The 25667-nt window shown below is 51.8% G+C and overlaps 10 protein-coding genes across 10 annotated transcripts in view; 4 read left to right on the top strand and 6 right to left on the bottom strand.

Annotated features, from left to right (window-relative positions):
- Positions 1-1375, bottom strand: part of MYCFIDRAFT_187579 (glycoside hydrolase family 78 protein) — a gene marked incomplete at both ends in the record, with an annotated part of 3664 nt that extends 2289 nt beyond the window's left edge. Inside the window, one exon of the mRNA XM_007927094.1 lies at positions 1291-1375. Coding sequence (XP_007925285.1) covers positions 1291-1375 — 85 coding nt within the window. The remainder of the gene's footprint in view (positions 1-1290) is intronic.
- Positions 1376-1666: 291 nt separating this feature from the next.
- Positions 1667-3536, top strand: MYCFIDRAFT_187580 (uncharacterized protein; the record flags this gene model as incomplete). The annotated part of the gene is made up of 2 exons (XM_007927095.1): positions 1667-3311; positions 3397-3536. 2 exons carry the CDS (start codon positions 1667-1669, stop codon positions 3534-3536), a joined length of 1785 nt encoding a protein of 594 aa, XP_007925286.1.
- Positions 3537-3698: 162 nt separating this feature from the next.
- Positions 3699-7173, bottom strand: MYCFIDRAFT_163458 (uncharacterized protein). The gene has a single exon (XM_007927096.1). It carries the CDS (start codon positions 7137-7139, stop codon positions 3831-3833), a length of 3309 nt encoding a protein of 1102 aa, XP_007925287.1. The 5' UTR covers positions 7140-7173; the 3' UTR covers positions 3699-3830.
- Positions 7174-7732: 559 nt separating this feature from the next.
- MYCFIDRAFT_173612 (uncharacterized protein) lies at positions 7733-8699 on the top strand (the record flags this gene model as incomplete). The annotated part of the gene is made up of 2 exons (XM_007927097.1): positions 7733-7855; positions 7881-8699. The coding sequence occupies 2 exons, from the start codon at positions 7733-7735 to the stop codon at positions 8697-8699; spliced, it is 942 nt and encodes a 313-aa protein (XP_007925288.1).
- Positions 8700-9356: 657 nt separating this feature from the next.
- Positions 9357-10085, bottom strand: MYCFIDRAFT_135059 (uncharacterized protein; the record flags this gene model as incomplete). Its single annotated transcript, XM_007927098.1, has 1 exon — positions 9357-10085. The coding sequence occupies one exon, from the start codon at positions 10083-10085 to the stop codon at positions 9357-9359; it is 729 nt and encodes a 242-aa protein (XP_007925289.1).
- A 7-nt stretch (positions 10086-10092) lies between these two features.
- Positions 10093-10950, top strand: MYCFIDRAFT_173614 (uncharacterized protein; the record flags this gene model as incomplete). Its single annotated transcript, XM_007927099.1, has 12 exons — positions 10093-10112; positions 10138-10161; positions 10202-10208; positions 10240-10348; positions 10407-10434; positions 10461-10481; positions 10520-10571; positions 10603-10654; positions 10701-10738; positions 10781-10874; positions 10903-10913; positions 10942-10950. The coding sequence occupies 12 exons, from the start codon at positions 10093-10095 to the stop codon at positions 10948-10950; spliced, it is 465 nt and encodes a 154-aa protein (XP_007925290.1).
- Positions 10951-12655: 1705 nt separating this feature from the next.
- Positions 12656-13217, bottom strand: MYCFIDRAFT_195652 (uncharacterized protein; the record flags this gene model as incomplete). Its single annotated transcript, XM_007927100.1, has 2 exons — positions 12656-13051; positions 13107-13217. The coding sequence occupies 2 exons, from the start codon at positions 13215-13217 to the stop codon at positions 12656-12658; spliced, it is 507 nt and encodes a 168-aa protein (XP_007925291.1).
- A 34-nt stretch (positions 13218-13251) lies between these two features.
- Positions 13252-17576, bottom strand: MYCFIDRAFT_214819 (uncharacterized protein; the record flags this gene model as incomplete). Its single annotated transcript, XM_007927101.1, has 3 exons — positions 13252-14005; positions 14060-16951; positions 17130-17576. 3 exons carry the CDS (start codon positions 17574-17576, stop codon positions 13820-13822), a joined length of 3525 nt encoding a protein of 1174 aa, XP_007925292.1. The 3' UTR covers positions 13252-13819.
- Positions 17577-19402: 1826 nt separating this feature from the next.
- Positions 19403-19811, bottom strand: MYCFIDRAFT_133659 (uncharacterized protein; the record flags this gene model as incomplete). Its single annotated transcript, XM_007927102.1, has 3 exons — positions 19403-19560; positions 19619-19715; positions 19767-19811. Coding segments are annotated over 3 exons (300 nt in total), but the record flags the coding sequence as incomplete, so codon positions are not given.
- Positions 19812-22351: 2540 nt separating this feature from the next.
- MYCFIDRAFT_134543 (uncharacterized protein) lies at positions 22352-23272 on the top strand (the record flags this gene model as incomplete). The annotated part of the gene is made up of 2 exons (XM_007927103.1): positions 22352-22798; positions 22919-23272. Coding segments are annotated over 2 exons (801 nt in total), but the record flags the coding sequence as incomplete, so codon positions are not given.
- Positions 23273-25667: the final 2395 nt, after the last annotated feature.

Below are 25667 nucleotides of genomic sequence, written 5' to 3' on the forward strand. Positions count from 1 at the left end.
AGCACAAGCATTTTAGAGGTGGCTGCTGTGTGATTTTCAACACTTCCATCCTGCCACTTTACTTCCAACTCGTAAGCCTCCTGAGACCAGTTCTCTTCATCACCCTCGAAGCTCCAGGATATACGAGGCCGATCCTCTCCAATTCCAATGGCACCTGCTTCGTGGTGCTCGAAGCGGACATCAAAAGGTTTCACCATGTTCGCATGAATATTCGCCCAAGCCTTCCGTAGAATGGCAAACCTCTTGACCGCTTCTCACCAGTGTCAGTGATGTTATGAAACCTCCGCTCGAGCATCCATGCCCCAAAGTATGTATGTAGCTTCGGGCTATCTTGGACCGAGACTCATGATTTTACCGGGGTCCAAAATATCAACAAGCATCGTGATACAGTTGCTCTCACCTCTTTTCGACTTCTGACCGCTTTGGTCGGAGCATTGTTCAAACGATTGAAGCGAGGCCAAGAGAGCAAAGAGCGAAGCGAGCCATAGCACTTTCGGCCGCAGCCAAAGCAGACACTTGCCTTGAGTCTATGACACTTACACGGTATGGCCATCTGATGGCTTTGAGTTGTGCCGACCTCTGAGTTTCTCGCTTGACCAAAGGGTTCAATCGTTGTTCTGAATGTTCTCAGAGTTCGCAGGCCGTGAGCAGGCCTAATAAGTTAGACGAGAGCATAAAGATCCGGAAACAGGCGGGTCATCCTGTGATGAGCATGCTCAGACCGGCATCGGCACATGGCACAACTGTCCTGCAAGTTCAGCATCGAAAGAGCCGCCCGTGTACATGAGCATATGCTGTATATCTGTAGCGTCTGACCTAGGACAGCTGCACGACGACGCCAGTCAGCGATCGCGATAGCACTCTGGATAGAAGGCTGAGATGTATTCAACGGCGTCTTGCGATGCAGCAGAGGCAGCACAGAGTGTATGAGGCTACTGTAATTCCCCTTTTCACGATTGCGATCCTTCCTCAGTCTCCTTAGGCGACCAACTTCGCAATATCTCGACATCTTGACGGCGTAGCTCTTTCTATTCACTCGACAGACGTTTGTTTATCCGACGTTCGATTCGTTGGGGCGTGAAGAAGCTTGAGACGTGTCTCACGTGAGATGGCGGTAGAAATCATCTTGGGCATGTCGTGATGCCGGAGAATGATCCATGGTATCTGAGGAAAGCAGAAAATGGGTGTCGGGCGTGATTGAGATATATGGTATTCCGTAAGGCATATGTGTGTGTGATTGATGAGGGAGGATGTTATCTTCGAGCGTAGTGTAGAATATTGAGTCCGTACTTCTCGGCCCGAGAACATCGCCGTCGCCATCGCCTTGCGACACCTCACCTTGTTCAATGCCTTCGCTCCGATCGTTGATGACCATCATGTGGTCTCGAAAGCAAATCATCCACATTGACGACTGATGCGTATATGCTGAATCACAACGATGCCGGCCAAGTAAAGTGGTGCTTTGCCCCCTGCAACGAAGAAAGATCCATCTTGGACCATCAGATCGTGTGCAATGGATCCTCGTACCTGGAGATTTGCGAATCTAGATATGTCCTCAGACGAACTTGTCCCAAGGTCTACAGATCTTTGAGCATTATATTCCTCTCTGCGGACGCATAAAACTGGTCAGGTTTACTACACATCCAGCATCGTCGTCATGGCCACGATGAAAATGAGAACCGCTAGTGCAGTCTTTGACGACATTCCTGGACAGCTCCCGGCGACCCAGATCCCAGCAGATGTTGACCTGAAGAGCATTGCAAATTCTGCGATTGAGAGCCTGAACTCCCTTGAGGAAGATGACCTCGCGGCCGATGCTACATGGCGAGACCTTCTATCTCTGACCGACACTTTCAGGACATTCTCATCTGCAACATCTGTACTCCAGACCTTGTCAGAGCTCCGTGAACGCAAGAAGTGTTCGCCCTTCCGGAGTTCCGCTACTGAGCCTCGAATAGTTAACATACCAAAATCTAGCTGGATCGATATCGATTTCGAATTCGAGATCCGCGATGATGGTTTGACAGGAGAATGCTCTGGAGTCGTATCTGTGATCGCTGATGCGGCTGGCCGATTTAAGATCTGGACGCTGCGAACTTGGCTTGAGCGATATGCTGGCCACGGAGATCCAGATCGAAGCCCGAGCGTGGATGGTTCCACTCAGCTGAACGGACGCAACGGCGCGTGTCATAAGCAAATTTTTGATGTCATTGTTGTAGGAGGCGGCCAGGCTGGTCTTGGAGTAGCAGGACGTCTTCGAGCCCTGGGAATTGACTATATCCTTTTCGATGATCGTCCTAGCATCGGAGATTCTTGGGCACATCGCTACGATTCACTAAAATTTCACACAATCAGAGAATATGGAAACTTGCCCTTCGGACGAACCTGGAACGAGAGCGACCCTCGGGAGCTTCCAAAAGACCGTATTGCCTCTGGATTTAAGGAATGGTCTGAGAAGCATGCAATAAACGCACGAGCCAACACACTTGTAGAACATGCACGATGGGATCAAAACTCTCGCACGTGGACAGTCAGGACCTCGAGGGCGTCAGATCGCAGCCAGCTTGACGAATGGCAAGCAAAATACCTCATTCTCTGTATGGGGGTTGGTCACAAGGTGCCTGTATCTCCAGACTGGGCGATTGCGTCCAAGGTCAAGGCAAGCGGATATAAAGGCACGATAATTCACTCTGCGGACTATCACAATGTCAGAGATTTTAGCGGACGGCGTGGCATTGTCGTGGGAACTGCAAATACTGCGCACGATGTTGCTGAAGATATGGCGAATGCCGGAATGGACGTCACAATGTGTCAAAGAAATTCAACATTTGTCTTTCCGCAGGCTTGGCTCGTCGCAGCGGAGAGTCGAGACTACAACATGCAGAAGATGACAGAGGTAGCAGATCGCGAACAGGTTACGATGCCAACGAAGGTCAGTCGTGAGATAGTCAATCGGACCGTCCACGACCGCATTGATCGTAATCCAGAGCTGTTCGATGGCCTGGAGAGAGCTGGATTCAAAGTTGATAGATACGGCGATCTTTTCACACATCTATACATCAGATATGGTGGACACTACGTAGATATTGGAGCCTCCGAGCGAATCATCAAAGGCGAGATCAAGGTCAAGACCACGCCTATCCGAGGTCTGTCAGCAGATGGTCTCGTGTTCGAAGACGAAAGTCAGCTTAAGGCCGACTTGATCGTGTTAGCCACCGGCTACAATCATGACTTCCGCAAAGACGCTGCTGAAGTTATCGGGCGAGATAGTGCTGACCAGATGGACCATTTCTGGAAGCCTGACGGTGAAGGTGAGCTTAGAGGCTATGCTCGCCTTTCTGGACGTAGGTATCTTGGGAAATCTTTGCGACTGCTCGTGTATTGACTGAGACATAGATCCCAACCTGTTTTACCACGGCGCGGAAGCTCGACTGGCCAGGTTCTTCTCGAGATTCGTTGCATTGCAGATTCAGAAAGAGTTGCTTGGAAAGCCGCTGGAGCCGTATCTGGATGGTCGACCAGGGGCGCAGCTGTAAAATACTCGCTCGATTATTCACAAGATCTGCTCATCTCTGGCATTTACTCCGAGCCGACTGCGTACGAGTACATGTGTTATTCAACGATATGAACAAAGAGCTGCTTGTCAAGCATGAAGAACGGAAGAAAGTCGACCGGGATCGACACTTTGCGCATGGCGTTTCGATGTACGACTCTCAGTTCTTAATTCAAATCTATCTCCGTAATTCTTGTATCGACGCAACTAGTCCCGCCAAATCCTCGCTTTGAGACAAGGCCACTGGTCCTCTCTCTTTCCATGTATCGATAGTACTTCACCATGCGCATCTGGCAATCAAACTTGTTGGGTATCTCCTCACCAAAAACTTCCTCCCCTCGTCAAGTAGAAGAATGCCAGTTCCAAAGGCCATTGGGAGAAACCAGTGCTCAGTCGGGATAATCGCCGTCTGAAGAGGGCTGTGAAACGATGGAACGTAGAGGAAGAAGATAGCGATGACCAGAGCAAAGGCTATGGCAGGGAGCAAGAGCCAGTTCATGCTGTGCTGGAGCACAGAAAGGCGACGAGTTCGAATCGCGAAAAGATTGAACCACTGCATAACCACCAAGTTCACAAAGTAGACTGACGAAGCGACGTTGAGAATGTCCGAATATCGTGCTTTGGTCATGCCTTCTGGTACTGTGCCGAAACCGAACCAGAGGGTTGAGAATGGAACGCCTTGACGTTGAGCATACCAGTAACCCATTGCGAACGAGCTCACAGTCTCTAGAACACCGAGAAAGCCATAAGCTTGGAAAATGAGCTTGGAGTTGACAAGACGATCCCTCTTGGCGTTGCGTGGTGGTCGAGTAAGGACATCTGCTTCCGGCTTCTCGTACGCCAGGGCAGTAGCAGCAGCGCAATCAGTGAAGCAGCAGATGATGATCATGAGAAAGGAGCTGAGGATTTGTGGAAGACCGAAGCAGAGGTTGGTAAAGACAGGCCAGAATTCTGAGAAAGATCCCGCTGGCAGCAAGTAGCAGATTGTCTTCTTCAGATTATCGTAGACAACACGGCCATACTTGACGGCTTCGATGACGGCAGAGAAAGAGTCGAGGAGAACCATATCCGCGGCTTCGATGGCGATGTCGCTTCCAGATCCCATAGCGATGCCGACGTCTGCTTCCTTGAGCGAGGGTGCGTCGTTGACTCCGTCACCAGTCATGCCCACTGTGAGGTCGCGAGCTTGGAACTCGCGAACGATCTTCAGCTTGTGCTCTGGCGTCGTGCGGGCGAAGACGATCTCATCGTATTTTGCTAGCTTGTCCCACATGCTGTCATCTAGAGTCTCGATGTCGGCACCGGAGAGAACGATTGACTTGGTCTTGTAATAAAGAGTGTCAGGAGACTTTTCCACTGTAATGCCAGCGCTTTCCAGATAGCCTTCATCGAAAGCCAGGTGTGTCACGTCGTCGATGTTTTTAGGTGTCTGCGTTATAATGCCACATTCGGCGGCGATCGCGGCGGCAGTGAGCTTGAAATCGCCAGTAACCATGAAGACACGGATACCAGCTCCTCGAAGAGTGCTGACAACCTCTGGGATTTCAGGACGAGGAGGATCAACAATTCCTATCAGGCCAGACAGGATGAGATCATTTGACGCGCGGCTCATGATATCTCGCTCATATTCTCTTGGTTGATGCACGTGGTCGAATAGCAGATTGTCAAGCGGCTTCTCAGCAAGCAGGATGACTCGCTTTCCCTGGCTCGACCAGAAGTCTTTCATACTCTCTAGTGTTCGCGTGTCTTGCTCTGTCATCTGTTTGACCGAGCCATCCACGTCAATGTAAGACTTGCAGCGAGGGAGCAGAATATCGGGAGCACCCTTGATCATGAGCAATGGATTCTCGGATGTCTCGCCCTTGACAACGTTGATTGCGAACTTGTTCTTGCTGTTGAATGCCACTTTGAATACTGACCGCCACGCATCGCGAAGCTCGCAAACAGGCCGCATCGTCTCTGCGAAGCGAAGGATGGCAGAATCGGTCGCATCTCCATTCACCTTGCGATCATGGATGTCCTTGTCCAGCGTTGAAGCGTCAAACTCTGCTTCATTACATGCAGCACAGGTGTTGGCAAGCTGTCGAAGACCTTCAAATCTGTTGAATCGATCTGGAGCATCGTTTGCGGTCATTGTGGCTTTGCCCACCATGAAATCCGTCACTTTCATGAGATTCTTCGTCAAGGTTCCGGTCTTGTCGGAGCAGATAACGTTGACAGCGCCTAGAGTCTCGACAGTCTTTAAGCTCTTGCATAGGATCTTGTTCTTGCGCATGATGTTCGCGGTGATGGTAAGCGACGCAGTGACGGCGATCGGAAGCCCTTCTGGAATGAAGGCGACAGCGACGCTAACGCAGCTGACGATCAGTTGAGCGACGCTGATCCAGTCTGGATGTTCCTGACGTAGCCAGCCTGCCCAGACCGCGATGACAATGATCACCATAGTGAGCATGAGACTGACGATGACAAGTACAAAATAGAGGATTTCCTTCTGGAGTGGTGTCAAACCGCTCTTTGGTGTGCTCGTCAGTTTGGCAATTCGTCCGAATACCGTTCGGTCTCCAGTCTCCAGAATCAAACCCAAGGCACTGCCAGAAACACAATGTGTTCCAGCGAGACCAATACAAGCTGTTTCCAGGTAGTTATCATCGGTAGATTCAACGGATCCGAGAAGTGGTGCGGTCTCTCCGGTGAGAATCGATCGATCAAAGCGAACGTCCGAAGAGCAGTTCAGAAATCGCACATCTGCCGGTAGCTTGTTGCCGATAGTGATCTTCAGAATGTCTCCTGGCACAACATCGCGGCCGTCGACCCTCGTATTTTGTCCCTCGCGTATTATCATGCACTCTTCCGGAAGCATTTGCGTAATCGAAGCCATGACTTTGGAACTCGAGAAATCTTGCCAGAACGAGAAGGCAGCTTGAATCAGCCATACGCATACCAAGACAATCGCAAGAGCCAAGTTGGCTATTGCTGGACTTGGTTCACCTAATGGCTTCCAAGCGATGAAGACAAGAATGCCGGCGATGAAGAGGATGGCACCGAAGCCACCGAAGAGATATCCTATCAGTCTTGGGAACCATCTCGATGGCGGTGGAGATGGCACATTGCGGCCCACTGTCTTGAGCTGCTGTGCTGCCTGAGAGACAGATAGACCACTGTTCCGTGAGGATCCGTAGCGAAGGAGGAGGTCTTCAGGAGACGTGAGGTGGTAGTCGGCGTCTCCAAATTCGATCTGCGCTTGCTCCTTCTTGCTCTTCGATTTTGATTTCGATGGCCTCTCATCTCTAACGAAGCTTCGTCTTTTGCTTTCCTCGAGGCCGAAAGATAGCGTTCTGAATGCTGGCGGCAAAGCAAGGCTAGGATCCACGCTTCTTCGAGCCGTGCGTATTGACATTGAGGAGTCGCGGGAGCGTGATCGAGCGAGACTTCCGCGGCCTCCTTCCAGTCGTCCTGTGCTGACACGTCTCGAACGTACGTCTGTAGCATATGTGATGGCTCGACCTCTTTCTCCAGTCTGCACGCGCTCCAGCTGAGCAGCGATGACTGTGTGCGCTTTTGGCGACTTGGCTTCCTGGTGGTCCATGTTGCTAGCAGGGAGTTGAAGGACGAAGAATTGACTATGGAAAAGTGCTGAGGGAGGGGAGAGGGCAAGAAAGTAGGTCGACTTGGAGCAGCTCTATATACCTCGCCTTCATGCTGAGCATGTGAAGAGAGCTCGAGCCCACCGAGATTGAGTTGAACTGGGCGTGCTACCCACGTGCTATCCCTTTCCTTGACACAGCGATCGACACTCAGACACCACGAGGGATAGCGCAATGTCAAACGATTCGACGCCCATGTGTCCACATGCGCGAAATGCAACCAGGCAAGCGCTGGTGCTCGTGACAATACTGGTCATCTTCATGCGAAGCTCGGATCTCGCATTGGCGTGCAGGCTGGCTGTGCAGAGAAATAAATGCCTCATACCACAAAACAACCAGCCAAACGATAAATCGCTTAGCGGCTTCCATCGTGCCTCCAGCTCCGACATTTGGTAGCAGCGTATCGCGGATGCATTGCATCCTCCGAAGAAGCCCTGAGTTCGTGTAGTATGGTGGAAGCGACACAGGCTGAGTAGGGCCATACGAGTACGAACGGGGATGCAGAGGAGGTGAAGTCTTTGCGAAGAAACAAGCAATGGCGCCCCAGAAAGAAGAGGCGGGCGCCACGGTGGACATGACCAAGCACACTCCACAGCCACACCACATTGACCTCCCCTCACCTCACCTCACATTGAGCGGAGAGTTAAACATCAGAGCCGTAGATCGTAGATGGAGGCCGAAAGCTGATGTTCACGAGTGATAATGGACCTCCATTCCTCAACTCGAAGACCACCCTATACGACGCAGGGATTCATTTGCCTCTCATTGTCCGTAAGCCAGGCGCAAAAGCTGGAGTAAAAAATCCGAACATGGTTTCGTTCATCGATGTTTTGCCAACATTCCTAAGCTGGGCTGGATTAGATCAGGATCTTCGGTTGCCGGGAAGTCAATCGCCACGGAGGCGAGGTAGATCGTTCCTGGAGATCGTAGAGGCTGAAGATGAATTGAACGAAGATCGTTGGCAGCAGGAGATATTTGGCTCTCATACTTTCCACGAGATGCAGAACTACTGGCCGACGAGAGTACTGCGGACGAAGAGATACAAGTATCACCGGAATGTAGCATGGCGACTAGACTTCCCCTTTGCAGCAGATCTCTATGCCAGTCTGAGCTTTGATGGCATCCGAAAAATGAAGCCAGAGGCTATGGTAGGAAAGAGAAGTCTGAAGAGCTATCTCTTTCGTCCAGCTGAGGAGCTTTATGACCTTGAACGCGACCCCGAGGAGATTAACAATCTAGCAAGTGATGAGAGCCACAATGCATTGCTTTTGCGTATGCGTGAGAAGGTCTCGGATTGGCAGAAGCTTACCGGTGATCTATGGTTGTATCGAGATGGCCAGAGCGTGACCGTCTTGACGAGGTATGCAAATGATGGCCTGCAGGTGCCCGATCGCCTGGACTTTGATACAGATGATCCAGCTGCAGCCGGCATATCAGCTACGAAGCATCTCGACGTTGATGCATACTCCAGAGGCATAGGCAAATTTATGCCGACGCGATAGATTGCTCGACCTTGATGCATTTCGAACTGCGTTTACGGTCCCAGGCAACTAGTGATGCCGCGACTCATGGATATACAGTACATTTGCTCTCCGCGATGGCGCTTGAAGCCGACCAGACGGGTGAACTGGAAGACTCTCAAAGATAGGCCTGCGGGTTTTAGGTGGGGGCGAGATGAAATATAGAAGCCGTTCGTTGATGCTCGAATGGAGCGCTACGTTGCGTTCTTACAGCAATGGTTCATGGTAAGTATCTGCCACAATTGGCGGTATTCATCAGACCTTGGCTTCTGTTCCCAGAAAACGTTGTCCACGTAGTCCTATACTTACATCCTCAAGCGTTCTGCCATGGTAGATAGTGGCTACGGTGGCTGAGATCGTGTGCCGTGAATGATATTTCTGGAAGCTCAACCATTTGGCAACAGCACGAAGCGAATAGCTGGTAGCTTGGGTGTCCTTTGCGACTCTCGGTTGTCACGAGCTGGCATAGCGCAGAATGTCGCGCTCTTGTGCCAGTACCAAGAGCAAAGCAACAGAAACGCCACAGCTCACTGCATGTCTGCTAGAGCACGCTCCGAAGCATTTCATCGGGCGAGAGACCCATCTCCTTCTGCGCCAATGCGGCTGGTGTATTATCTCCGAAGATGCGTATACAGCTTCTCAGAGTTTGTCAAGTAGTTTCCTCTTTCGCCTGTCCAGGAGTTCGGTCTCGACTTCTTCCGCCGTAGGCAGCTTCCAAGGCACACCGTCTCCCGAGTCACCAGGTAAAGGCTCAAATTCTGTTCCAACCTCGTCACCCTGTGCCATAAGCGCCTCAAATGCTTCTTTCTCCTTGCGTGCTTCGTACTCCAACAGACTGCCATCTTCCTCGTCCAGATTGTATCCATAATATCCAGCATCCACCCTTACTCTCAGATCATGTCTCGTCTCCTTCGTCTCCTTCTCCGGCATCTGCGTCGCAGCCTCAAACAGCTCTTTTACGCCAGGCAACTCCCTCGCTCTGCCAAAATACCTATACCCCTTCCCACCACCTTCTATCACGCGTCCTTCATCATCAGTCATCTTCCCCCCACCACGCATGTAATTCGGCCCACCGAGCTCTCGTATTCGCATTTCCCACTGCCATTTCTCTTTGAAAAGTTTGTTCAACTCGTCGTTGATGTCGCGAATCTGGTAGTCGCTAAGCGCAGGGTCCTGGATCTTTGTGATTTTGCGACTGATTTCCTTGAGCACTTGGCCTCGCCATCGTTCGCAAGTGGGAATGTGTTCTTGTTGTGAAATGGCCTTTGGTCGGCGCGTGCGATTGATGTCGATTATGCCTAGATCTGATGCTTGTTGCGCTCGAAAGCGGAACAGCATGGATTGTGCTTTCTCGGAATTTCGCGCCATCTTGGATATGTTCACACGCTGTGGAGAGTGGGGAGGTTGTGCTGAGGATTAGTCTGCGTGATTCGATGCGTGAATTGTCGCGGAAAGCAGTTCTAGTTCTAAAGTTTGAACACAAGAGCGTGCGTGCAGGGTTCACTTTGCATGACTCGCGTAGCGTCTACAGCGTCGGTTGCTTCATGGCATTCTGTACATCACCACAACACTTTCGATGACCAGAGCACTGCTGAATACTGTAGCTCCATCGTCCATCGGCATGGAAATTCGTTAGCCGTTGTGCGACATTACGGGATCCATACGGGCAAGCACCTCAGTGAGCATGAGTGAGAGTCTGGGAACCATCACTTGAAGTGTGTGTGTGTTCGATGGTTGATTGAGTGTCTACGGAAGAAGCGAGAAGTCGCTAAATAGGGTGCCGCGTGTGTGCACGGACCTAGGCACATGCCTCAGGATTCAACTCACCCCCTCGTGCACATGCAAGGCACGTTGGTGAATACAAAGTCGCTCAAATCAAACAAAGAGGTATCAGTCAATAGCCCAGGCTTCTTGCCCTTACAATGGCCATTTAGTCAGTCAATAGCCCAGGCTTCTTGCCCTTACAATGGCCATTCAGTTCAGTCAGCAACCCAGGCTTCTTGCCCTTAGATGGTTGTTCGGTTTCAGCAACCTAGGCATTATGCCCTTCATTGGTTGTTCAGTCAATCAGCAACCTAGGCATTATGCCCTTCATTGGTTGTTCAGTTCAGTCAATCAGCAACCCAGGCATTATGCCCTTCATTGGTTGTTCAGTTAGTCAGTAGCCCAGGCATCTTGCCCTTAGATGGCTATTTAGTCAGTCCGCCGCACCCCCTGCATCCAGCAGGTTTGAGTGTTGATTGCGGTTCAGTCAGTAGCCACGACACCCCCTGCTTCTTGCAGGTAGGTGCTTAAAGCAGCTTGTTCAGTCGTGGTTCAGTCGTGTCAGGTTCAGTCGTATTAGGTTCAGTCGGTTCAGGTTCAGTCGGTTCAGGAACTTCAGGTTCAGTCGGTTCAGGTTCAGTCGGTTCAGAAGGCCCAGCTCTTGCCAGTTGCTGGCTCTGAATCAGGTCGCGGGTCATTTGGTACAGCAATAGCCATATTGGACTGTTGTTGCTTCTGCATTTCTTTCCACCAGTCAGGTGCCTGTTCAGGGTTCTTCTTAAAGCAGGTTGGACCATGCTTCTTGTTGCAGTAGCTGCAGTGCTGCTTCTCAGTCTTCTTGGCATTGTCATTTGTCCGAGCCATATTGGCAGTCTGAACCGCGGAGGTCATAAGTTGACGGCGTATATCGTCACGCAGGTTGGAGCAGGCCTTATCAAATGTCATATCCTTCAGGTTGACTGTCTAGTAGTTAGCAAGTGTGTCGTGATAGGGGCCAACTGTCATCAGCAGAATAAGCAGGTTACGCTTATCAGCAGTTAGCTCAGTATTGAACGACTCAATGCGGTCACTAAGTGTCCGAATCTGAGCAATATGAGCCTCAATATCCTTGCCGTCGTATCGCAGCTCAAACAGTTCCCTCCACAATGAGAAGTATTCAGTTTCCGTATCTGGTTGGCACATAGCCTTAATCTTGGTCATCAGCTTGTAGCCGTCGTCAAAGTCGCCATCAGATGCGGACAGGCGGCTCTTAATCGAGTCGCTCAGAGTGAGGGTAATTAGATCAGCAGCATCCGCCACCTTGTCGTCATAGTCGGGCAGAGTCGTATCTTTGAGTGCAGTAACTCGGTCGGTCGTAGTGTATTTCAGCAGCTTAGCGCGCCTTAGAAGCGCTTTGATGTCGACGCTCCAGAGGGGATAGTTGCTTAGTGTCAGTTTCCGAATGCCAGTGGCCGGAAGTGTGGTCGAGTCGGTGGCAGCCATCTTGGCTGTTCAGGTTGGTTGGTCGGTCGGTCGCACCCCCTGCTTCTGCAGAAGGGTGTTGTTCTTGTCTCTAGTCGCACCCCCTGCTTCTATAGGAGGGTGTTCTGTCTTGATCAGGTCTGCGGTAGCAGTCGAGGGCTCATAACCACTTGAAGTGTGTGTGTGTTCGATGGTTGATTGAGTGTCTACGGAAGAAGCGAGAAGTCGCTAAATAGGGTGCCGCGTGTGTGCACGGACCTAGGCACATGCCTCAGGATTCAACTCCATCTCCTACTCATGGTTAGGAGGCACACAGCACAGCGTGCACCTAACCATCTCTGCTATGAAGACGGATCGAATCTCAGGTTTCTACCAATATACATTTCTCCACGCCTGGATGAACCGTGTGTGGCGAAAATAGAGGGTTCGCAGCGGCGTTGGGGGTCAATATTGAACCCCGTGTACTCGGATTAAACTGTTTCCTTCGGAACATTCGTCCACACTGATGAGAACCTGGCAATAGAAGAGATATGCCTAAAGTGAACTTCATTCACTTTTCTCGGTCTGCTCGTGCAGCGGAAAGCCGTCGAAACTCCGCCGGCTCGCTACTTTGTTCTTTTCCCCCGTCGTCCAGTACTCTACGCCAACACCTGCAATGCTTACCCCGTAACTATCTGCAAGTAAAGTTGGCGATCAGCCAGGATGCGACCCTGCTATAAGCCTTGCAGACCTCTTCTTTTGGGATGTAGACATGGTCTGTCCTTGGGAACACAGCCGCAGTAAATGCTGCAACGCCAGAACGAACACACGCGCTCGGATTGAGGACAAGCAGCAAAAATATTCTTGCCGAACAGTGTGGTGGTTGCTTCCTCGTAGATTTGCTTGCACGCCAGCAAGATGCCCTTATTCTTGCCAATGAATTTCATGCCGTGGTTAGGCACGGAGCTGTCAGGAATGAGAGCATAATCCTGCAGCATGAAGTCAAGCTCGCGCTCAAGTTCATACTCGTGGGTGCCCTTTTTGAGACCGGCTTGGATCTTGTCGTACTTCTCCTCGTCTTCTGGAGTTCTGCGAACGATTAGGAGCTCATCGTAGATCTTGTCGCGGATCTGTAGAACGTCAGATAGGCACATTTGAATTTCGTGGACGCTTTGTGACACTTACGAAGCTGTGATATGGTCGGTGCTCATATGTGGCAGAAACACGGTCGCGACATGCGGTAAATGCTGCCTCCCTGCCCGAGAGTTGGTCGTCAAGTGAGATGTCATTCGCCATCAATGGGAAAGAAGCATAGGAACGACCGGAAAGGCCCTGTCGCACACTCTCGTGCTTGTATTCTTCAGACGTATTTACCCTCATCCCGTTCGGACATAAAATCCTTCAAACATAAATTAACATCCCTGGTTGGTCCCTATCATGCGCCTTAAACTTCTTCTTCGCCTGGGAAAGGCGCGTCTTGTTTATCCATTCCGCCTCAAATGCCTTTATTTATGCGTCCTGTTGACGTCCTAATGCCTTTTGCCTGGTGCAGAATCGAATCCAACTCAAAATGCCAATCCCAAGTCTTGCTCGTGCCGATGCATTTCAACACCAAAGTCCGCAATCACAAAAAGCACAATGCTCGCAACACAAGCAAGGCCTGGTGGAAGATGCGGTAATGCGTCTTCTGCCTCTATACGTAGCGGGCTTTCCTCCACTGGTTGCGGACAGGAATGAAACTTCCATCTCCGTCGTGCCCGATCCAAATGGGCACTTCCTGTTTGATGACGCCGCAGATAAAAAAGAGTAAACTAATAATATACAGTGCGAATTAGCAGAAGTTGCATTATGCACGTGAGTTTCACAAATATTTTGACACTGCAAGGATGCAGTAGAGATCAACCTTGCAAATGTCCGTTGATTGTTGGCGCGCCGCCACTGGATGAGGCTACGCTGCCAAGTCGAGCATGGCTTTGGGCGAGACTGTTGGTCGCGAGATGACCAGGCCGACGGCCCAGTGGGGATGTGGCCTGCCTGATCTTGCGGATCTCGGTCTCAAGGCGACGGCGCTCCTCTTGCTCGATCTGTGTGCGCATTAGTGGATATTCACGGTGCTGCAGTGCTTGTTAGCAACATACCTTGAGTAGCCGCACACCTTCAGCGCGATTCTCTCTCATCATCTTTTTGAACTCTTGTCTCAGCACCGCGACGCTAGTGCTTTCCTTCTTACCGCCATCTTCACCTGGGCTCTTGATACCCATCCACTTGGCCTTTTCATCGCTGAGTTGAGTCTCGAGCTGTTCGGCTCTCTCCCTGAGGCTGTCAATCAAGCCTTCGAGTTGCCCGCGTTCCTTCTCCAATTCCAGAGACTCTCTTGTCATTTCCTGGAATTCGTTCATCATGTCTTGCAATTCTTGTTCAAGCAGTCTTGTCTTCTCTGCATGTTCCCGACGGAGCTGAGCAATTTCTTGATCTTTGAGAGTGGCGAGAGCTTCCATCTCCTTCTCTTGAACACCAGCTTCCTTCTTCCTCTCAGAGCGGGAGCCGTATGCGCCCTCCAATTCTGCTTTGGCCATGGTCAGCTCGGTGGTGAGTCGCACGACCTCTGACTCAAGATTCTCGAGCTCTTTCCGCACACCATCGAGCTCCTCGTGCGCAGCGTCGCGTTCAGCAGAAAGCTGGTTCTTCTCAGTAATCAATTGACGGTGGCGTTCGTCCACTTCCTTTGATCGCGCCTTGGTCTCATCGATTGTCTTGTGAAGGTGGTCCAACTCTTCCATCACCTTCTGCATTTCGTTACGAGACTCCAGTGCCTCCGCTTGGGATTGCTCGTGGCCAGCCATCATTTTCGCAAGGTCCTGCTGGGTAGCATCGTATGACATGTTCAACGCCTCGTACCGAGCTTGCAGCTCTTCGATCTGCGTGTCCTTCTCCATGTCAGACTTGCCGTTCAAGTCTCGCTGTTGCTGAATCTGTCGACGTAGAATGTCCTGCTGCTCCTTTGCTCCATTCGCGACATCAAAAAGATGCTGGACGCGGGAGCTGAAAGCCTGCAACGAGAAGTCTTCCCGAATTGGCGAGACAGGCGAGTATTGCGATACCGAGCTTCTGGCGCTGCTGCCACGCACATCGATATTTGCGCGAGGTTCGAGGCCGTTCCACTTTGCATCGGACGAGTTGACGATCTCCCATAGGCCGGCAAGCACTGTCTCGTATTCGACTGATTTCTGGGTGAGCTTCCTCGCAGTCTCCTGTGCTTCTTCTGCACTTCTCGACGCTTCCTTAGCAGCATGCAATTCGCCCTTATGCTCCTGCAGCAATTGATCTGCCATGTGAAGAGCCTGTTCGAGATACTGCAGCTGGTGCTGATAGCCATGCCCGCTGATCTCTGGCGGCTGATGCAGCTCGGTTACAGCGTGCATGCCAGCCGAAGCTTGCAAAGTCTTGAACAGATTGTTGTTCAATCCCTCCAGCTGTTCCTCGACCGTGTTACGCGTGATGTACGCACTGTCTTGAACATTCTTGTAATGGCCTCTCGTCTTCTCATGCTCCTGCTCCATGATTTGCATGTTGTTCTCGAGTAGAATGAAGGTATTATCGAGATTGCTTTCGATGTTGTCACTTTGCTGTATCGGAGGCTGCGGCTCTGGTTCTTGACCTCGTGTCCGCGCAGCTTCCGTGATGATAGTTCGAAGCTGTGAGTTCAGTGATTCAAGTCGTTTCTGCATACTCGCAAGCTGCTGCTCGGACCTCTGACGTATAGCTGTCACGGTTTGTTCTTGTTGCGTCTGAAGCTGTTCTCTCATGCTTACAAGCTGCTGCTCATGCTCTTCTCGCGTATCCTGGTAGAACTGTAGCTGGCCTTTGAGGTTGGCCACTTGCCTCTCGTGGCCTTCCTGCATCTTTTCTAGCTCCTCTGGCTTGATTGTGGGCAGCGGTCTCCCTTTGAGGATATCGCGGATTCCGTCAAAGTCGTCAGGTCCAAAGGCAATCGCATCATCGTCATCGATGATATTGTTGGTGAGGGCCGTGTTTGGGGTCTCGCTGCGCTGACTCGCTTGTTCTGCAAGCACAGCAGCGGTGTGTCTCAAAAGTTTCCTTTCGACGACCAGCCTCCTGTCCATCAGCTCTTTGATCTGGCTGTTCAGCTCGTCGACCTTCTTGATTGCCAACGTGAGCTCATCTTCAGCTTGATGCTGTGCATCTTGGCTGGAAGCTGTTTCAGCCCTTCGCCGATTGCCCAGAAGACTATTCCGGTCTTTGTGTGGACTGTCTGGGCTTTGAGGAGTGTCTGGCCGCTTGTAGAGCTTCTGAAGACTTTGTGCAGCATCTTTGACTTTGCTCTCAAGCACAAGCTTGCGATTTGCGGCCTCTATCCTTGAGTTCAGGCGCACATGCTCCTTTTTCAACTCATCCACGTCATCGATGCTCAGAATTTCGTATGACTGCGTATCCAATAATGCCGTCTCATATAACAAATGCCGTCCAACTATGTCCTGGCTTTGCGTGTGTATCTTCGTATTCAAGGAAATATTATGCGCGTGCACTTGGTCGAGACCGAATTTGATATCGTCGAAGGGATTATGCCCATTCCCATGCATGCGTCTTTGCTGTTGCTGGCCGCCTTGTGGTGGCTGTGGAAAAGTGGCATCGAAAGCGAAATCGTTGTAGAGCGCATTCGTCTGGTGGACGGCGGGAGCGGATTGCTTGCTATATTGCAGCGAGCTCCTCTGGCTGGAGTCCGGACTGCCGTAGCCACTCCCATCGTAGCTCTCATATCGTGGCAAGGGCGGCTCATGGCGCGGGTCGAAGTACTGGCCATTGCCCTGCATCGTGACACTACCACGACTACGATCCTCCTCTTGCTCTGCTCGCGGCGTGTACGTCGGCAGATTCTCGTCCTCAGGTCCTTCGCTGTCCAGCGTCCAGTAGGTCCGTTGTTGCGCGCCCTGCACCCTCACGACCGCTCTTGGCATGGGAGTAGGTTGGTGAGGCAATGATACATGGACCAGCAGTCCAGGCAATACGAGCTGGCAGGAAGGCACAGTCGGTGCAAGCGAGCGTCAGCAGAAAGTGAGCGTCGGGGCAGCCTCGGTGCTGACGACAGTGACGCGGATGCTGCAGTAGTAGAGCGAATGGTATGATATGGCCTGGGCGACTTTGCGCTGCACACTTTCACTCCTGTCGTCGCGACTCGGGAAATCGCACGAGGCCGGCTGGACTCCCATGCATGCACACAGGGATGGCCAGATTGTGTCGACGAGGGATTTGATTGGCTCCGATCTGCCCTCCGCCCTTTCCTGTCGCAATAATGCCAGAAACAATTTCAGACCCGGCGCATCTGGCTGCAACGACGAGGACGAGCAGGCCGCGGGAGATACAACGACTGCTCAACGCCGCCCGTCCATCACGACACACGCGCAATTTTAGTTGCGCTGCGTCCATCCATGCCATGATTCGCCGCAGGAGACTTTTGCCGCCTCTAGCACTCTCCAACGTTGACTCAACCCTCCTCCCCACCCCACGCTTCTCCTGATCAGCCTCATCACGCCACCGCGTTTTCCTCAGACCGCAATTTCGTCCACCGTCGTCACGACGCGACGCGTTGAGCTCAAGACTGGGCACTGCCTTCCGCGGCTCATGACGCATCTGCATCGCCTTCACCCAGCTTCAGCAGCATGCCGGCGGCGGCGGCGGCGGCGGCGACGACGAAGTTCGCATTGCGTGCTGGGCGCGAGCAGAAACACTCGTGAACCTCCTGCGCCCTACCTCGTACGTGTCGCGTTTTTTTAACGCCCAAAGTCAAAGTCAATGGTGGGCGTCTTGTTGACGTTTGAATACCAGGAATAGCCATAAGAGAGCCTATAACGCACATTAAACAGGCTGCATCCATGTACACCTGATCGCTCAAGCCTCAATGCGAACTCCCTGTCTACTTTTATGCTGAGGCACAGAACCTTATCCGGACTCTCGGGACATGGCTTCAATCGTCGTGCAAAGAGTCAAAGACGTCTCAACAACTGCCGCGAGGCAGCAAGAGACAGAAGCAGTTATTGCTCGAAGCGCCCATGCGCCCACTCAACAACATAGAATACCTGAACGTCCAGCACGTTGATGAAGATACTGGCGGCCCTCCGACTCTACTCCCAAACTTCCCCTGCACATACCCCACCATGTCTTGCGGCATCCACAGGCATGTGCAAGCTGGGTTTAAGCATTGTTCACTTGGGTGGTGCCATCAAGTTCTGCCGGTCCTCCTTTGCAGAGCGTCGTCTAGATCTGGCTCAAAGTGTCTTGCAAGTCCCGGAAGACCGCCTGGAATGCTCGAAGAATCTCTGTCCGCATGGGATTTATCAGAGACGGTGAAATTATGGTACAGTGAGCCGTGCGCGCTGGGATTTATATCAATGCCGACTTGCCGTGCTTAGTGTTTCCTCGTAGAGAAACACATCCATGATCCCCACGCACGCAGGAGACAACTCTCAGCCCAGATGCAGGTGTCTTTTTAAGGTAACGTTACAATCAAACACAGAGCCCTATTCTGCTCACCTCGCGTCCAGTATCTCTCCCTGTCTGATGCCCTGGGAATAATAGGTCGATGACTGTTAATCATCAAAGGATTCTTCAGTAGTACGAATTAGCACTGCGTTTTCCACCTGCAGCTTCACGAGAGCATGCTTCGAAGAAGTGCTGTCTAGGAATTGTCCATGGCTCCCGCCGATGAAGACCGACCACTTGAATCGAAAGGTGGTGTTGCGATATATTGGATTGCCAACGCAGTCTTGATGAGGTATCTTGCGCAACTCCATACAAGATTGCATCTGCTTCTGATAGCAGGTATGCCTCAGGCCCGATTCTACAGCGGCAACCCACATCGGAGTGAAAGCGCTAAATTCCCTAACGTTAACTTAATCCTGGACTTCATAGTTCGTATCAAATCAGAAATCTCAGATTCTAACGTTACGGGCCGCTGGTATCCACTTTCACTCCGATGTGCGTTGACGCTGTAGGCAACTGCGAATGTTTTTGCAAGGATGAAAATTCCTCCCTAGTTAACATTTCATGCTCTTGAGCTATCTCACTTCTAGGTCAAGCTCACATCTTGAGGATAAGACAAGGCAACAAAGACAGAGTGCAGGCTGTTTCTGGATACCCCGTATTGCACTTTGTAGACTCTGAATCTGTCTTTTTATACATGATTCGTTTCTTAGCCGGCAGGGGCTGGAAATGGAGTGCCATCAGCACATCCTTGGACAACCACGCTTGCGCTTATGGTGAAATTTTGAGATGCAGTGCGTTATCTCGCTGCGAAAGTTCAATTGGCCTCACGAGGATTTTCTCACAAGCGGTCGTTCCAATGGATATGTGAACTTGACATGTGAAATTGAAGGTCAAGAATTGGTATATTCATTTCATGCCGAGAATTCTCAGAGCATCTCGGGGTATCTGCATCTTCACAAAGGGCCTAAGAAGTGCCAGGCTCAAGCTATACGAGAATTAGTACACCACATCTCAAGCCTCTCCGGGCATCTGAAAGTACTTACCCTCCATGGATTGCTCAATTCAAAGCCCTTCGGCGCAATCGCGTTATCCGTCTGCCCTCTCAAAAATCCTGTGAGCCGCCTGTCTCTATCCATCACTGTAAAAGCCAGTCAGTGTCTTCTTTCCCTGTCACCGCATCCATGCTCCGCACGTACTCTGCTTGTCCCACTGGTCCACCGAACGCCGCTGTCGCTTTCCGCCATTTTGCATGTGTCTGATTTTTGAGAGACCCGCACCGGTCAGGGAGAAGAACTACAAGCCGTGTCAATGGTTGCTGTGGGCGAGAGGTCGGGGTTGTCATACGCCAATGCAGATTGCATACGGAAGGAGGGCTTCGAATGGCACACCCCTGCGCACATAGTCAGTATATCATACTCTCAATTGCGGCTTAGAGTGCCTTACATCTTGACTTAGCTGGAGATCTGTGGTCAATGGCGTGTCTGCGCACAGAGCAGAGGTGGATGGTTGTGTGATGTCGCAGTTGCGCTCGAAGAAGCTCGGAGGTGACAAATATCTTGGCAGGCGAGAGCAACAGAGTCTGGCTGCTCTGGCATTACAGCACAGTGCAGGTATGCAAATGTGCAGTTTTCTGGTCTCATGGATGTCTTTAGCAACCTAGATGAAAGGACGACAGAAGTTATGCTGATTTACTCTGTCACAGGCGTCGATGTTCATGCGTGTTGAAAGGCGCCTCGCAACTGCGCGACCGGCACTTTTCGGCACTACGGTGCTTGCTGTGTGCCCAAAGGTCCAAACGCTGTCCCGCTGCGAGTAGGGAGAGACAAAACCGGCCATCAACCATCGACAACACCGCGCATACCCATCAATACAATTTTGCTGGTTTCGCGACCGCCACAGCTATCCATCGGGCCGAAGAAACTGCACGCAGAAGCCTGCGACGACGACCAAAATCATAAGACCGCGCCGGCTGATTAGTCAGGCGCTGCTTGCCTGCAACGACAGCGACAACGCGCGCAATTGTACAGAGTACACCGCGAGAGTCACCAGGAGCGATCTACGAAGTGGACAACGCGTCAAGAAATCATAAAATCACGTATCGAGACCGGTCTTGGCGGAGAGCTCGAGGCGGCCACCAGGCTGTGACCGCATGGGCAAAGGTGCTCAGCGAGAGCACCCGCGACAGCTCCCCATATCAGAGAAGAGTGCGGGCGTATCATATGGGCTGAGATAGAGCCCGCTCGACAAGCTGGCGACCATAGTGCTAAGCCGGCCCGCGTCCACGCCTTCCAGGCTGCGCGGCCGCGGCGTCAGCTATCGCGCACATCAAGCTGAGCAGATGGAGATTGACGATCAAGATGCCGACGCGCCCGTTGCCGAGGAACTGGAGGAGATAGAGGAAGAGGAAGAAATCGACGATGAAGCCGATGCGGAAGGCGAGGAGGAAGATGAGGGCTCCGAAGCCGACGCTGAAGGAGAGATAGATGATGATGACGATGACGAGGGTGAATTCGTCGGAGCCGTGAAAACACGTTCAAGTCGGACTAGATCTCGTAGAGATGCTGAAGACGAGGAGTCGGAGGCCGAATCTGGCGGCGCGGAAGACGATTCAGATGGCGAAAGCTCTCGAGGAGGAGAAGAAGACTGGGAGGCCGCCGACGATGTGGAGGAAGATGCAAAGGTCGAAAATCCAGACGGCAGTCGTTGCGTGTAAGTGCTATGGAAAGCCGGGCTATGCATGTTGCTGACGATGATTCCAGGTACTGTCATCAGAGCGAAGAAAATGATCCAGGTGAAGATTTCGAGGAGTATCTGGCATGCTCAGTCTGCGGCGACAATGGTAAGTGTGTGCAATTGCAAGCCCAATGCCAAAATCCATGTGCAGGTTCGTGATGGAAAAGTGGAAGAATTGCGGCGAAGTAACAAATGATATCAATCTTCAAGGGTCCGAGCGCTGACTTCCGTTCCTGCAGCCCACCGGCAATGTGCCAGAGAAGCAAGCTCGCTAGCTGCTGACGAAGGTGCGTACCCAGATCTGCTCGTGTCATGCATATGGCCATGTCTCTGCTCAAAACAAAAACATGTATTGACACATTGCCGCAGATGCAACTCGCTGGCGCTGCTCAGGCTGCATAGAAAATGGTCTGGAAGCAGACTTTCAAGATGTTCCTCAATTACTTTCCTCTCGAAGGCGATCTTCGGCGCCCAAGATGGCTAGAGATCTCTTGCCGCAAGCTCGTGGAGGCATCAAGCCAGGATCGCATTCAGTTTTCAACACGCTCATCTTGCCAGACGACGAGATGGACGGATCGAGATCGCTTAGGAAGCGTAAGACGCCATCAGAGGAGGTAGATGATGCTCCTCGACCGCCAATTCGGAAAAGAAGACGCAACGTAGCAGAGGAAGACCAAGATGTTCCCACCATTGACGTGGTCGAGGAGGAACAGGCCGACGAGGAGAATGGCGACGAGGAACCGGGATCGCCGAGGTCACGGTCTGGCAGACCTCAGCGCCATAGGACTCGCAAACGAGGTGCCAGGATTGTGTCCCGCTCTGAAGATCCAAAGAGTGTCGTCCTGGCCATTCCCGTCAACGCTGCTCAATGGGAGACGATCGAGAAAGACGTGCTCAAAAAGCAGAAGCGACGTGAGCGCGACCGCCTCAGACGGCTTCGAAATAGTCGCCGCACTGCCACTGCTGAACCGGAAGAGATTGCTCATTTCCCAACCGTGCAGACGTCAATTTACAATAATCCATTCTTTCCCTTCCAGGATCGTGAGGTCGATGAGAACAAGGGAAGACCCTATGGCGGCATTCTCACAGACGCCGAAGCCGACACCAAGAAGACATATCCCGAAGATGCAGATCGCGCCGCATTCCAAAATGCCCGAGAAAAGGCAGAAGAGGCGTGGAAAGAGAAGCTCGCCCAGATGAATGGTGACAACCAGCCTCCTGCGCGGTCGAAGCAGGCCGGACAAGCAAGCAAAATCAAGTGCATCAACTTTGGGCAGTACGAGATCGACACATGGCATGCAGCACCGTATCCTGAGGAGTACAGCCGCAACAAGCATCTCTACATCTGCGAATTCTGTCTAAAATACATGAGCTCAGACTATGTCGCATGGCGACACAAGCTCAAATGCTCTGCAAAACACCCACCAGGTGATGAAATCTATCGCGACACCATCATCAATCCAGAGACCAACCAAGAGACGACATTGTCCTTCTTCGAAGTCGATGGCCGAAGGAACCCACTTTACTGTCAAAATCTGTGCTTGCTGGCCAAGCTCTTCTTGGGTTCTAAGACTCTGTACTATGATGTGGAACCGTTTCTCTTCTACATCATGACAGAAAACGATGAGTTCGGCTGCCACTTTGTTGGCTACTTTTCGAAAGAGAAACGCGGCTGCGGACCTCCTGCACCACCTATTGAGCCCCGCACCTCATTTGACGAAAATGCGCACTCCAGTGGCAGTTCAGAAAAATCGCAGCAGCAGCTCGAAGGAACTGCGCAAGATCCTGCTCTCGTCAACCCGGGCAACAACGTTAGCTGCATCTTGGTCCTACCCGTCCACATGCGGCGCGGCTTTGGAAGAGTATTAATCGAATTCTCTTACCTTCTCACCAAGGTCGAAGGTAGGACTGGATCGCCTGAGAAGCCACTCTCTGACATGGGTCTCGTCTCATATCGCTCATATTGGAGGACTGTCCTCTGCAAGCTCTTCTTGCAGTATAGAGACAGGGAATGCGAGACCGGCGAGGCAACGCAACTGACAATAGTTCAAATCGCCAAGGAAACTGGCATGACTCCTGACGATATCATTGCGAGCCTCGAGGCATTACGCGCCCTGGTCCGCGATCCGCGTTCGGGCACATACGCTCTTCGGCTGGACTACGATTACATGAAGGAATACGCGGAAAAGCACGAGAAGAAGGCTACGATCAAAATCAATCCTGATCGCTTGTGCTGGACGCCGTATGTCATGGGCAGGCCTACCAACCTGTTTGCAATGGGGGAAGAGACGAATCAGCCTTTGCAAACTGTCGCTGCCAGAGAGGATCCAACGGAGCAGACCGATCGACCAGAAGAAGATGTCAAGCACAAACAAGCACAGAAAGCCAGCGAGGAAGCTGTCCAAGACGCCGAGGATACAGGCAATGCAACACCAACAACAGAACTTCCTGCGACCGATGCAAACATGACCAAAATCTCGCCGAAGTCGCGCAAAAAGACTCCGCCACCACTGGCTTTGACACCTCAGCCTTCCTTCCTCGAGCGCGCCACCAGCACTCTAGGCCAGAACTCGCCTTCACGTCGGTCATCACCGCGTAAGACGCCAAACGGCACGCACCACCATCATCGAGCATCGAGTCTTCATAACTCACATCTTGACTCCGGGGAAGCGACGCCCACCACATCCGGCTCGGGATCGCAACCGGGTTCCGCCGGTGGACTCATCCCGCCTACACGATTCGAGATCTTCCCGCCCGTGCCTGGCATGCACACAAGCGCTGCGAGGCGCCGTCCCGGCAGACCTACTGGAAGGAGAAGTAGCTACAGGAATACGTACAACACCCCTGCACGCCGCGGCACTGCTTCAAACAGGAGACAAGCAAGTGGAGCACAGAGTCCGAGCGGAAATGCCGCCACGAGCAGCCTCCGCCGTGGCAGGAGTAAGCTTGGCGATACTGTCACTGTGGCTTTCGCCAAGAAAGACGATGCCGCCGGGGAAGCAGACGACCAAGGCTACAAGGCCAAGATGGCAGAAGCCGCCGCTGGGGAAGCGGAGCAAGATGATGACGATGCAGCTGTGCATCCTCCCGAGACTGCTGCTGGCGATGGCGACTACGAGGAAGGCGAAGACGAGGACGCTCCCGGTGAGATCGAGGACGATGACGAAGCCGATGCTGCCGGTGAAGACGATGAAGAGATCCAGTATGAGTAAGATGATGACGAGTTGAGCAAAGTCGATCGTAATTTTTTGGCATACATGACGTTCGAAAGCTACGGCACTCTATGGGAGGAGGGAATGGACTATTGTTTGTTTGCTTGTTTACCTGTTGATTACCCACCCACAACTGCGCGTCGAGCGCGACTTTGGGTGTGGCTTGTATGGTATGTTATGGGTCGGGTGCATGACAGCTCGCTTGCCGCCGCCGCCGCCGCTGCGCATCATATCCATGACATGATTGTATTGTAACACTAAGCAAACGAAACGATTCGAAGCTCCCTTGGCTCGCTGCCGCAGAGGGATCACAGAATAGGAGAAACAGAAAGAACGAAAGACATTGTATACTACCAACCTACTATACAAGTTACGTTATTGAGCATCATCATCATCATCATCATCTATGAGCGTGCATGCATATATGTAAGTCGGTGATATGACTTGCAGATCATGGTTCTTCTGGAGGATAGAACCATGGTGTTCTAACGCAAGGGGTTTAAAAAAAACTGGTAGTAGTTAGTCTGGAGATATGGTGGACCATGCTCGAGCATTGCGCAAGTAACAAGGCTCCCGGAGATGGTGTTTTTTTTTCTTTCCAAGGTTCAGGGCTCGGTTGTAATATGGGGGGTGTGCACTCATGTATGTCTGCTGGGCCTGCGTCTTGCATATGCTGCTGAAGATGCAGGGCGTATATGTATGTATAGCACGAGCACCTTTTTCTTTGCGAAGTTTCAAAGACATTATAAGCGAGGGGGTTAGAATAACTTGGAGGTTGTGTGACATGTGTGTGACTTGACTGTCATTCATTGCCGTTCCGAGAGTGTTGGCGTCGTCCTACCACCTGTCTCCTGAGTCCCACTGACGAGTTCTAGACGCTTGTGTTGTTTACGTGATGGCTGCATTCAACGGCAAAGACCATTGGTATTATTAATTCTTCCTCAACGACGCAGACGGTTCATGAAGTTTGATGAATTCTCCGTGTGGGACTGTCAGGTAGACAATACTTACGTTGTTCGGAGACTTGGTTGCGCAATCATGTCGAAGTGTCTTTGAACCACGTTAGCGTAGCCTGCAAAGCGTGGTCATCGATGTGGTACAGAGCAGTGAAGCTTGCTCTGGAACTGGGTCTGGTTCGGTGGGCGGCTGTTTTATATCTTGACAGCCATATGAAGAGGGGCAATGGACTTGCATCCATCGTGCCCCTGGGCGGAATCCGAGGATTGAATCCGGAATTATTGTCTTGAAGTCGGAGAGCATGACATGACATTGGCTGACTGGCCATGCCTCATTTGGCGGG

Source organism: Pseudocercospora fijiensis (genome assembly GCF_000340215.1).
Source record: "Pseudocercospora fijiensis CIRAD86 unplaced genomic scaffold MYCFIscaffold_3, whole genome shotgun sequence".
Classification (NCBI taxonomy): domain Eukaryota; kingdom Fungi; phylum Ascomycota; class Dothideomycetes; order Mycosphaerellales; family Mycosphaerellaceae; genus Pseudocercospora; species Pseudocercospora fijiensis.

Excerpts from the sequence above, each read along its gene's own strand:
- MYCFIDRAFT_163458 (XM_007927096.1), bottom strand. The coding sequence starts at position 7,139 with ATGGACCACCAGGAAGCCAAGTCGCCAAAAGCGCACACAGTCATCGCT.